Consider the following 13,343-nt stretch of genomic DNA (forward strand, 5'->3'; position numbering starts at 1 on the left):
AAACATAAAGACCTTATAAGTAGGGCGGGAAGGGCTTTTTTTTTTTTTTTTTTTTTTTTTGAGCCATGGCCAGCTCACTTGTTCTGGAGTATATTAACACATCTGGGAAGGTTTATGCATTCCTTTATTGGTTTTGCAGATACAGGTGTAGATTTGCCCACACAGAATTGGAATTTGGTCTTGTAATATATTTTTTCAAGATTTGTGGAAGTGACCTTATGCATTTTATGTACCACTTTCATATATCCAGAGTAATTTATACTGGAGGGGATCTCCTTTGGTCCAACTTCTTGGTTTGAAAGCAGGGTCAGCTTAGAGCAAGTTGCTCAGGAGCTTGTCCAGTTCTGTCTTACTGTCCCGAAGGGTAATGAGTCCCCAGCATCTCTGGGCAATCTGTTCCTGTATTAGGCCACACTTGTGGTAAAAACAGGTAAGTAGAATTCTTAACATCTAATTAGGATTTCCGTTGTTGTAACTTTATGCCTTTTGCCATTTTGCTGTACGCATCTGAGAAGACTCTGACATCATCTTTGCTACAATATAATTGAAGACAGCAATAGGATTCACTCATTCACCTTCTCTACTTAAATCTGAACAAACCCATCTTTCTCTGCCTTTCCTGACACATCATGTGTTCCAGCATGCTTATTATAGCAGTGGCCCTCTTCTGGACCTGCTTCTGTACCTCTGAAGTATTTATTTCAGAGCCACAAACTGTATGCTGTACTCCGCTGTGGTCTTGCAGGCGCTGAACAGAGTGGAAGAACCACTTCTCTCAACCTGCTAGCTACAGTCTTGTTAACGGAGACCTGGATCTGTCTGGCTGCCTTGACTGATCTATCCTAAGTTGTATGTTTGACTTGTTGTTCCTTAGGACATGCAAGTAATTTTTTACAAATCTGCATGCTAGCACATGCATGGGCTTTTCCTGTCCCAGACGCAGGGCATTGTCCTGTGATAGTTTTTTTAATATTCGTCCTAGGGTATTCTCTCTAGATTAATCTGATTGACTTTTTGAGGCTAGTTCTGTAAGATCAGGGAATGATAATTTTCCTATTACTGAGAGGGGCAGCCTTGCTTCACGATGTGGAATCAGACCAAGTCAGCGCTTTGCTTACCAGGAATAGAAATGAGAACAGCATGGAGGCTTGAATCTAGTAACGTCAGGGCTTTTTACCAGTTTATTAATTCGTCTCTGATGCTTTTTTTCTATACAAATATTTGGTGTTTTTCTTGCTTTTTTTCTTAGATCTCTGCCCAGGAAAGTAGAAGAAAAAAGAAAGAATACATGGACAGTCTGGAAAAAAAGTAAGCCAGCCTCCTTCCTGTTTCAAGCGGGCCAATAGCACTAGTTGCTGGACTGGGAAGGGATCCAGCTGTTGATGCTGGGACTGTTTTGTGCACAGAGTGTCAGCTGCCATCTCGTGGTTATGACTGAGAAAAGGCCTTTCTTCTGGCTTCTGCTTGTCCACGTGCTGGGGTGCTGCATTCGTAACTGTGTCAACCTGCAACGTGTTCCTAACATGCTAACGGGGACTTTAAATGAGGCAAGACCCATCTGCTATGGCTTCATGCAACTCTGTTGGCCTAGTGGGTAGGCAATGTCCAGGGAAAGGTGGATTCAGAGTGAATATATTCTGTCTTCTAGTGCGGATGGAAACAAAAATAGGAAGGGGGTGAGGCAAGACTGCCTGGGAAAATATGCAGGACTCAGAAAAACAGCATGCGACATATTGACTTCCTTTAGCAAGAAGGAGCCAAAGCCCCAGTTAGTGATTTATATCCCAAGTTAATCTGTCTTCTAACAGACAAGTATTCTGGTATTTCTCTTATGTGCTTCACCAGATGGATCTGTTAAACCCCTTGTACCATCTTTGGTGATATCCTTGACATAATTTCCTTTTTTTTTTTTTCTTGTCTCTTCATGGATGAGTCTCACTTTCTCAGAGTTACTCTTGTGAAATTCCACCATATACATACAGATATCAAAGCTATTTCCCTTTTTCCTTTTTCCTTCTTGAAGCTATTCTGGCTCGTGCTGTTTGTCTTTTTAGGAGTCCCGTATTTTTCTTGGACCTCTTATGTTGCATGTCATATAATAACCAACTTCAGGGGGTTTCCAGGAGCAGTGTGGAAATGACCACTCTCTTGTGAATTAATCTCCTGGCTTATTAGCCTCCGTAAACTTGAAATTCAAGGATCTGATTTCTGAAGCATGGTATTTGCCAAATTGCTTGGTGTCTCATCCTAGCAATGAAATGCGTACATTGAATATTTTGCACAAAATACTTGCTAATAACATAAACGTAGCATGTTCTGTGACTTTTAAAGTATCTGTCGCATGGCCTGATGCACAGAGGAAGTCTGAGCAGGGATGTAGTTGAGCACTGTAGGCAGGTGCTCCACTAGCTAGTAGTTTCTTTTGCAATGTCTTTTATACCATGAAATATGATTAAAGATTATGACTAAAGTTTTTTGGTACAAGTTTTCATTAAATGTAACAAGATCATAGAGTTCTCTGTGTTTTAATTAAGTTTAATAAGTGACTGATTTTTTTACATTCTTTCTTTCCTTGTGCTGTCTCCAGAGTTGAGACTTGTTCAAATGAAAATAGTGAGCTGCGTAAGAAGGTTGAAGTCCTGGAGAATACTAACAGGTAAGGCACAAAGGGAATTAAAGAAAACTGTATTTTTTTTATATTTTGTAATATCTATGATATTACAATGAAAAGTGAAAATATGGAAGTTAAGAGATCATTTGAAATGTGAAGAATAGCCATATCTGATCTGGTTCATGTCAAACACAGATGAGGAAGGCCAGTTATTGTGACTGGAGTGTGATGTTAAAGCATAGAGGCTTTGATGGAGGTATTTAAAATATATGTAGATGTGGCACTTAGGGACATGATTTGGTTGTGGACTTGGGAGTGTTAGGTTTATGTTCAGGCTCGATGATCTTAAAGGTCTCTTCTAACCTAGATGATTCTTTGTCAGGTCTTGCACTCTCTCACTATCCTGGGGTGTGCTTGAGAAACCTTTTAGCACTTTTCTTTGAATTCTTCCTGCCCAAGGAAACATGATTAGTCATATATATAACAAACAGAAAACTAAGCCCAACCCTCCAAATCGTCTTTATTCGATGAAAGAATAGTAAAACACTTTATTCAGTGTTTTTACAGGAGACCTTGACCTGGAGCATGACACTTCCAGAAATTATAGTGCTGAAGCTCAAGGGTTAGTTCCTTCTGGACTACTAGAAGTGATTGCAATTATTTTGCACTGTTCTAACCATCTCACACCCCAAAATTTCCTTCATTTGGAGGGGGAAGATCAACTTCCTGTTTCTCCATTTCTGAAGAAATGGGTGACTCAGTGGCGGCTTTCTCAAAGGACACATGGCAGGAAACGCTCGATAGCTGCGCTTTTAATCTGATCTTAGCTGAGAGTGGAATGTTGGTCATGGCTCCTGCTCAGTGTGTTCTTTAATGATGGCCAGTTCCAAAGAGTAGGTACGAGATAATCCCATTGTCAACACCTTCTAGTTAGAGGTATTAGTGATGGCTAAATATTACCGTTGAATGTGATGGTAGCACTGAAGTGTAGAAGGAGGCTGGGGTTTGAAGATAAGATCCAGGATCATGGAAAATGGCCCTAGAACTTGTCTGGCAGCCATTATATTGCTAATTGAGTGGCATGTGTTGTTTCTAATCTCCAGATCCAATCTCTAATTTCATGGAGCCAGACCCTGTAGCACAGTAATTTGCTGGAGAGTGTCTCCCACACACTGCTCATGCATAAAGACATCTGCTGCTTATTTGAAGAGAGCCAAGCCATTTCTGTGCCTCTTGTATCTTCCTGCAGGGTTTTACATAAAAGAATCAGGAATTGTTCTGTAGGTGCAGAGTAGGGTTTTCTTTCCTGGGATCTGCCCCAGGGAGTGCTGAAGCCAGCTGCTCTAAGGAAAGGTGCAGTTGTGGGTTACCACTGAGGGACAACGTGCTGTCCAGCCTAGAGTTGTTCTCCCCAGTTGTCCTGGTTTGAGTCAGAACAGAACTAACTCTGTTCAGTGATTTTACTTTCCAGCTCAGTCTCTTTTCAGTGACGGCACTTTCTGAAGTTAATGCTGCATTTCTGCAGACAGTGTCTGCTTTGAGAAGTGATGATGCTTGATGTTTACAGTTACTGCCAGGGACTGCAGAAAGGCTCTTGCTTTTATTTTCTGCTGTGCAGACCAAGGTCACTGCTAAATCCCGTGTGCCACGTTGGTGGTACAGTAAGTTAGAGGCCGCACCTGTGGAGAGGAGCAGACAGGACAGGACAGGTGATCCTAAACTGACCAACAAGGTGTTCCATTACGTAGATGTCATATTCAGTATAAAGCTGAGGGTCTCGTTCTCTCTCGTGCCTTCTCTTGAATGGTCAATGTACAAGAAGGACTCTGTCCATCTGCCTTTGATCCCAGCCCATGCATCCCTGAATCCAGTTCTGGAATCCGGTTCCCTTCTGCTCCTAAGCCCAGCCTGGGCCTTTCCCAGTGTCTGCCCATGGCATCAGTGGCAGTGGTGACGTGGTTGTCATCAGGGGGATGAGGGTCAGTATTGGTATTGTAGAATTTGTATACAATAATTATTGTATACAAATAAATATCTGTATACAATAAATACAATTCTCTTTAAAGCAGTTTTAGTTTTATTTTCCAATCCACAAGTCTCTCTCCCTTAGTCTTTTCTGTTTCCCCAATCTGGGAAGAGGCGGGGGGAAGGGGGAAGGTGATAATAGTGAGCATCTGTCATTTGTCTAGTAGCCACCCAGCTCTAACCCTTGACACCAGTTCAGCTAAATTTGGCCAGCTGTTTTCATCTCTTGAGTTGTTGCAGATGTAGTTGAGAACAGCTTTGCTGGTATTGTCTCTCATTTTAGACAGGACCTTTAATGTTTTCTCTGTTATTTGGTGATCTTAATTCTCTCATGCGATATGCTCTAAAAAGATTTAGCTAAGTTGTATTATCTCCAAATCCTTCATACTGTGGGCACGTGGGATGAGTTGCATTGTTTTCTTCCCTCTGCAATAGCTCTGATTCTGACTTGTAATCTCCCGCAGAGAAGCAGATGTTCCTGACCCTCTGCACAGAAATTTTTGTAATTCACAGCGATGCTGTTTTGGCTATTTAAATACAAAATCTATGTAAAATCCCTTAAGGCTTCAAATTGAATATACTGAGAGATTTGTAAAAGTGCCTACTTACATCAAGTCTAGATTATGTAACATACCACATTATGGGTTTTTTCACCTTAACCCCAAAGAGCCACTTGCCTTATTTTAATGTATAATTGTGCACCGTCTCATTCAGAGAATGCTTTCCGGCCCTTGTTTAAGGTACATTATCCTCTTCCTACAGTGAATTCTAATGTCCGGTTTCCTTATTGCTGTTTGCACAGAGCCTTGATGTGGCATCCACAAACTGTTCAAATGTTTCAGAACTCATACTTCCATCTCTTAGGTACAGTTGGGAGTCAAAGTCAGGAATCCAAGTTCAAAGCAGTGATGGTCAAAATTATGCGGTGTCTATTTTTGGATGCCCCAGTTTAGATGTTTAGAACTTTATTTCTCAAAGTACCCAGCACACAGTCATACACACAGGTATCTTACTTAATATAGCCAAAACAGCCCCCGAGTTGACTTTAGTTGCAACTTTGAGTGTTCAATGCAGTAAAAAATGAAGACATCGTTGAAGGTATTATCTAAAAGTAGATCTATAAACATTAGAGCTGTTCTTTTGTTCTGAAAAATTGTAACACTGGAAGAAAGATAACAGGGAAATAAGAGCTGTGATTACACTTAAAAATGTCCGTGCATTCGAGTGTAGATGAAGACAAAGTAGGGTTTTTACCATGTTGGAAAATTGGGCTATAGCTGCTTACCTAAAAGTTCATGCACACAAATGTAGTCAGTCAGGATCGGGTTTTTGTGTCTGGCTGGAGTTGAGAGGCACTGAAGGGCAATTTCCAAAGCGTATAACTATTGAACAGCAGCTTCCTTTCAGTAGGTACAATCTGTTTTTTAGAGTGCTATTCTATATATAGAACACATTTTCACATTTACATACCTAAGACTTCAGGGAAACCCTGCTTGCGTTTCAAAATCTGGTTCCAAACCATTGAGACACTAGAATTTCTTCTGGTAAAAATGTTCCTACAGTTTCATTACATGAAAACATGAAAAAAATTAGAAGAATCTTCCCTGAGAGCCTGCCTTAGCCTGAAATTCTGGATCTGAAAAGATGTAATGTAAAAGGAGCAAGTATGGTAAAAAAAATTTGCATCCAGAAGCATCTCTCTTGAAATTCATGCATCTTAAGAGGCAAGACAGGAGGCTGGGGATCAAGATGCAGGGAATTTTTTAATTCTCATTACTCTGAGTGGCTGACTGCAGCATTTTTTGCATCTTTAGTATTAGAACACTAGCATATGTTTTCTCTCCTAATTTATGTCTCAGTCCCTGAAAAGAAACCCACTCAGGTTCCTTTCTAGGCAGTTTTCTCAAAACTTAAGGAAGCACGTTATTACACACATCTCTGATATGTCTTGTAGTCACAAGTGAACCAGGCTCTCACTGGTTTGAGTAGCATCTGAAACACATGGGGCTCTGCTGCCTTGGAAAACAAGGGGTATGAGAAGAAGCTGGCATCAAGAGTTTAACTGACTTGTCCTAGTCACCAAGAAGGCCTTATCCACTCGTGCTTTGGTGCTGGGACCAAAGGCAGAAACTGACAATGATCTAGGGGGTGGAATACAGTCTCTGACACCAGCGTTGTCTAGCTGCGAGCCATGGCTCTTTGGGTTTAAAGTCAGTGTTGAAATATCTGGTACTGGATATGACATAGAACTGCTTTTGCTTTTTACTCTGAGTCTTTATATATGTAAATATATTGATGATCACTTTTCCAGGCAAAATGGTAGACATAGGATCCCTTTAGCAGTGGTTCAGAGTGTGACACACAGACAATACGCTAAAGTAGCTGCTAGATTTGCTCCCACAGAATAACAACTAGCAAGTTGTGCAGATCTCCACTCTGACAGGCTGTTACCATTTACCATTACCTTAAAGTCAATGGCTTTATAAACCATTTCTCATGCTCCTGCTCAAGCTATTGTTACAACTTCCAGTTTTCTAAAGATCAAGTTGCATATTGGTGTGATCCACCAAGGGTTTATCATCTCTAAAGCTGCCAGACTTCACTGGTTTGTTTGCCTGATACTTTGTTGAGGCTGGTAAAAACATTTTACCAAGTCATTTTTGAGGAGTGAAGGATCTAGATGTAATGAGATCTTACAATAGTTGACAAAGTGTGACAGCCCTGGAGTCCTTGTTTTCAAAGCAGCAGGACAATGTGTTTTATGCTGAAACATTTTGATGAAAAATTGCTATATTTTTTTCTTTGTAATTCACATGAGGAAAAACTGTGGATTTTTTTCTGCTTTGAGGTATTCTGGTATTTCATTGAAAATCTAACTTTGAGATTTGGTCTCTTTCCTACAAACAGGACAGACAGGGAAGGGATCTGTTTGTAGAGTTGGAAGACAGAATCATTTTTCTCCTCCTTATCAAAATTAGGTTTTATTCCTCACAAAGTAGAAAAAGTCTCTGAAAAATCTTGATCAAAATAAACAGTTTGGTGTCCCCTAGAAGCTGCCTTTTTTCATTTAAGTCAACGTTGAATTTTAAACATAATTTAAACACTGAATTGAGGAAGCCTCCCAGGTGGCTAGGTTCTGCAGTGACAAATCTTTTCTCCTTAATCAAAGTGTTGCCAGAAGCAGAGGGGAAATGTTGACTTGTTCCTTACTTTGGTAGTTGAAAGGGGCTCTTCTGAAGATGGAATACGTGAATGTGCACACGAAAACAAGACATCACAGGCAGAGTGAATTTGCTGGCAGTGTGTGGAAGGGAGATCAGAAGTCTTCAGTCACTTTACAGCTTTCCTATGAGGTGCTTCCATTGGCAGAGAAAAGCGCGAAAGACGTTCACACCTCCTACAGAGGTGACCCTCTAATTGAATAACACTGGGAAATGTGTCAGACAGTGAAAATAATCTCTGTGGGTGCAAACCCCCTTATGAATGCCGCCTTGGGATTGCATTTTCTCCTGTTAGGACTTAGCCACTGGCAGCGTGTTTCACTAAAAACATTTGTGGCCTTCCTGCAGCATTTACAAAGAGCATCTTAGTTTAACGTAGGTCTCTATTCCACAGAGCAGAGAGCTGCTCCTTTTTCCTTCTTTAGTCTGAATCATCCCTACAGCCGTCCAGTGATGGTGAAGGCAGCTTTTGTGTGGAAAAGGAGATCTTTTGACTTCAGAATCCAGTCTTCCACCATTCCAGATTCAAACAGAGAATAAAAAACCTAAAGAGTGCCTCATTTTGGTGGTGGCAAGGTAAACTGGTATCACCTCTGAACAAACTTCTTTCCTGCTCTTGCCTTGGCTCATGCTCTTAGTTTGAAAATGCACCTGTCAGCTCCCAACACTGAGTCCTTGTCTGTTGAAAAGAAGACAGTAATTCTGCTCAAACACATAAATGGCTTGTGGGAGAAACTGTCAAGGGTTAGAGCTGGGCCAGCCACTAGAGGAGGTAAGGCCGCGCCCCAGCCACTAGACAAATAACAGATGCTATTAACCTCTCTCCCTTTCCAAAGGGGAAGAGAAAGGGAATAAGGGAGAGTGACGTGGGTTGGAAAAGAAAACTAAAATGGCTTTAGTGAAAATAATAACAATAAAGTGAAATATATACAAATTGTACAAACCCAAAAGAGGAGCCAGACCTTCTGATGGCAATTACATCATCATCACCACTGGTGATGTGGGCAGGTGCTGGGCAAGGCCCAGACTGGACTTGGTGGCATATGGGAACCAGACTGAGGAACTAGATTCAAGAACACATGGATTGGAATCGAAGGCAGAACAGACAGAGTCCTCCTCAGGTGCCAGCCATTGAAGAAGAGAACAAGAGAGAGTGAGACCCTCAGCTTTATACCAAATATGACATCTACAGGATGGAACAACTTGTTGGTCAGTGTAGGGTCACCTGTCCTCTCTGATCCCTCCTGCAGGTACTGCCTCTGACTTACTGCACCCCCAACAAGGTACACAGGATTTAGCAGTGACCTTGGTCTACCCAGGAGCAAGTACAAAGCTAGAAATTTTCTGCATAAACATCAAGCATTATCACTTCTAGAAACAGACACTGTCTGCACAAACATGCCGTTAACTTCGGGAGGTGCCATTACTTAGAAGAGACAGAGCTGAACAGTAAAGTCACTAGAAGAGAATTCTGTTCTAGCTCAAACCAGGATGAAGTCATATGACTATCTTAGTCATGAACCACGAACTTTCTCAGCAAACTATGGGGCATTTGCACTGAAACTTGGATATTCCATGCTTGTTTGTGACGAGAGGAATATATGTTGGTCAGTTTAAGGTCACCTGTCCTGTCCACTCTTCCGTGCACATGAAGCCTCTAACTTACTGTACCACAACATGGCACACAGGATTTAGCAATGACAGGAGAAAATACAAGCAAGAGCCTTTCTGCATCCCAGTCCCTGGTAGTTACTGTAAACATCAGGCGTTATCACTTCCAGAGGCAGACACTGTCTGCAAAAATATGCCGTTAACTTCAGAAAGTGCCATCACTGAGAAGAGACTGAGCTGGAAAGTAAAATCTCTGAACAGAATGAGTTCTGTTTTAAGTCAAACCAGGAGTTTTAGTACAAAAAGACATTTTATATGAAGATAAAATATGATTGGTAAATAAGGTGGGGGGGATGAATCTTTCTCTGTGTGTAGGAGACCTCAGAATAGCTGCCTAAATATACTTCCCAAAAAGAGAGTCTTTTGGATCAGCTCTCCGAGATCGCTCTGCCCAGCAGGTTCTTCAAATTGGACACAAAAAGCAGAGATGAACAAAATGAGAATTGCCTCCTCTGATTTCTTCACCAGCCATTAGCTGCTTTCTCACTGACGCCTCCACAAAAAGTGGCAAGAATGATCAGCATTTCAAGGCTGCTGCTGCCAGCCCCCGAGATGGGGAGGAGGAGGGCTCCTTCCTCCTTGCTCTGCAGAGCTGTTCTGCGTTGAACCCAGTGACTCAGGCCTGAAAACAGGGGAAAGATTTAGTCTTCTATAATGGCACAGAAATGGCAGGGTTAAAATGGCACTGCTGTATAACATAGCTCATGACATATGGTGGGAATACTGTATGCAGCATGTTCTGTGCTGGAAAATGGTATATACCGTGTACACAAGTCTTTGTCAACCCTATGCCATGTAGTGGATGCGAGGAGGAACTGGGGAACAGTGCAGAAGGGAGCAAGGAATTATAGGGTCTCATTTACATGATCGACAGTATCTCTTCATCTCTTAAATTGCCTGTGGTCTCTCTAACGATGAATGAAGATTGAGTTAGAGGTATCACTCTCTATTTTTTTTAAATATTGAGTTGCAGAATAAACCGTGGTCTCAAGAGCATGCAAGACATCCTTCCTTAATAAGTTGAGAAGGATCTGCTGGCCCAGATAAGTCTGTGCTGGAAGCACGGCTTGTGCTCATTTCAGAATGCATTCCTGAAGTCCTTGAAATCATTAAACTCTAATTAGCAATTCGCATTGATGATTTAAAAAAATATATAATAATAGTCAGACCTGCGTATACTGAGCCATGAAGGCACCTCTGGGTCTGTCCTACAATTAGCTTTTAGCCAGTTTGATCTTAAAATAATCTATTTTTTCTGACACCTTGACCTTGCTTCTTTCTTTAGCACTTGACATCACAGCCTCCAAAGGTGTTGCCTGGAGTTTTGTGGGGGTTATCCTCCACAATAGGTTGTGAGACTTACAGGAGAATTAAAAAGTAAAGTGGGAAACAAGGAGCAAATTTAGCATCTTGTTAGAAGATTGTACTATATTTGTGTGGAGGACAGGCATTTGGTTACTCCTTGCCAGTTAAAAAGCTTTAATGAAAACAAATTAAAAACTGCCATGAGAACCCTGTATCAATCATACTTTCAGATAATTTCTCATTTAAGTGAATAGTATCCTATTACTGTAGTAATTGATGATGCAGCAGAAGAAAATCAGTCAGGAAGACGGAAGTCTGGGACAGTCTGGGGCTGTTGACTCCACCCGCAAGAGAATTGCCCTTGTGATTCAGACCTTCGAAAGACAGAGAGTAGCAACTTCAGGCATCTGTGATTTTCATCAGCTCCTGGAGAATTTAGCAAATAGCAGTAAAGTGCTTTATTTAACAAATGAATTTGAGAAAGGGAGTCTGTGTGTTTGTCTGAATGTAAGACCTTCTCTTTTGATATGGTCCAGCATGTAGCTCAAGCCACTGTGCAGCAGGTTGTCAGGAAAAGGATGTAGCTGTATACCTCTACCATCAACTAGAGCAGTTACAAACTTAACTGCTGCACTTTTTCAAATACTGGCGAAACTCCTGTGGAATTCGTGACATAGAATCAGGTTGTATATGCACCTAGTCACTTGCATGTAGAGCAGTTTCAGTTGTTCATGCTCTTACCAGAATAATTTCTTGTCAAAATACTGAAACCACAGTTTTATAAGAGACTTCTGAAAGTACTAAAGAAGTAATTGTTCAGGGACATCAGTTGATGGAAAGGCAAAAGATCTTTTTGAAAGTTCCAGTGTTGTTACTTGTAAAAACTTTGTAAAATTAAACCCATTCCTTGCTACTAACTTCAAGGAGAGGACTTTAACTATCTGTACCTTATCATAAATGCTGTATTACTGCCAGGTGTGGGATTTGAAGCAAAAAAGCTATTTCACCAGCAGGTAGATCAGTGTGCGTGATGCTTGTCTGTTGTCTTTGCTTTCCAGAACACTTCTGCAGCAGTTGCAAAGACTCCAAGCCATGGTTGCTGGGAAAGTGTCCCGTTCGTGTAAGGCAGCTAGCACGCAGACAGGGACCTGTCTTATGGTGAGTGTTGCTAAAGCTGGGAATTGTAGGGGAATGGGAATCTCTTTCCACTGCTCAAAGGCACACCCCTTGTTCTACAAAGTGCTCACTTCCAAATTCTCACCTTGGGGAACCTTTCTTCGTAAATTGGCAATTAATTTTCAGGTACTGAAAACTGAGACTCCTGGCTGATAAAGATTAATGATTGTGGGAAGGCATTAAATTCTTGAGGAGGCTTAGCCTGTGCTTTTGATTGGATGCTGCAGTGATGAAAGAAGGAGCACTGCTCCTCTGAGTGACCTGCTTTATTATTTCCTACAATATTGTGTGTGAGAAATGGTCTCTAGGGTTGCAAAATGAAAATGAGGGTGACCCTTGTTGCTCGGGTTTTTTTATACCAGTAAAAACAAACTTAGTCATTCAAACAAAAATATGACTAAAGCTGTAAATCTACCTCCTATTTCAGTGATACTAGTAGTAAGGATTAAAATGAAACTTTTTCCTCTTCCCTCCTTACACTCAGTCAGCAAGTTCCCTTTGTACTAGTGCTATAAATTGATGGAAATTATTTTCAAGGCCTAAATTGTTCTCCTAGTCTGCCAACCTCTCTGTCACTTTGAATCAAGTCTGGGGCCAGCAGAAGAAATAAGTTTGGAAATTCCTGACAGTACCTATAAAATGCACATGGTGGTTGAGTCTGCTTTTCAGCTTTGGTAGTAAATAAGGTCAAGATGGTGGCAGACAGTGCATTGAAAACAAACTCCAGTATTGAAATCTGCCCTTTAAAAAACGCAATTGTCGTTGTATATGTGCCTCTGCTAAAAGACACTGTCTGTAGTGATGAAAACAGCCTCAAACGATTTGTTTGAAAAAGTATCAGATTGGCTTGGTGTGGATTCTTAGATTTGATGTGCGCGTGTGTGCCAAGAGCTTACTTCTTACCTCTTACAGCACTTAACTCTTTCGCATCCTCCCCTTGACAGATGGTGGTGCTGTGCTTCGCAGTAGTTTTTGGCAGCTTCTCTCAGAGCTATGGGCCATACCCTTCTGCCACAAAGATGGTGTTGCCCAGGCAGCATTCCTCGCCAGAGTCCTACACAGACTCCATTGGTAAGTGACAACTATCCTAGTCTTGCTCCTTGCTTGGTTGTGCTTCGGCACTGGTTTTCTACCCCATCCCTAACCCCCTCCTCAAGCACCTCTTGCTTTCCTTCTCCTTAGCAGGCCATTTTTTTATACACCTGCGTCTTTCAAAGGATAGCTCAGCCAGCTGTTCTGATGGCAGGAGACTTCACAGACATGGGCAAAGTCTTTCCCACTATCCTGCCTGGTATTTCTGTTTATAGTGGGGGGGGGGGGGGTTTGTTTTTTTT

At 41.5% G+C, this 13,343-nt stretch overlaps 1 protein-coding gene across 1 annotated transcript in view; it reads left to right on the forward strand.

Moving 5' to 3' along the window:
* Nucleotides 1-13,343, forward strand: part of CREB3L2 (cAMP responsive element binding protein 3-like 2) — a 43,099-nt gene that overhangs the window by 27,632 nt on the left and 2,124 nt on the right. The window contains exons 8-11 of the mRNA XM_010137119.1: nt 1,250-1,308; nt 2,588-2,656; nt 11,892-11,991; nt 12,954-13,080. Coding sequence (XP_010135421.1) covers nt 1,250-1,308; nt 2,588-2,656; nt 11,892-11,991; nt 12,954-13,080 — 355 coding nt within the window. The remainder of the gene's footprint in view (nt 1-1,249; nt 1,309-2,587; nt 2,657-11,891; nt 11,992-12,953; nt 13,081-13,343) is intronic.

Source organism: Buceros rhinoceros, unplaced genomic scaffold, assembly GCF_000710305.1.
Source record: "Buceros rhinoceros silvestris isolate BGI_N320 unplaced genomic scaffold, ASM71030v1 scaffold12170, whole genome shotgun sequence".
Lineage (NCBI taxonomy): Eukaryota > Metazoa > Chordata > Aves > Bucerotiformes > Bucerotidae > Buceros > Buceros rhinoceros.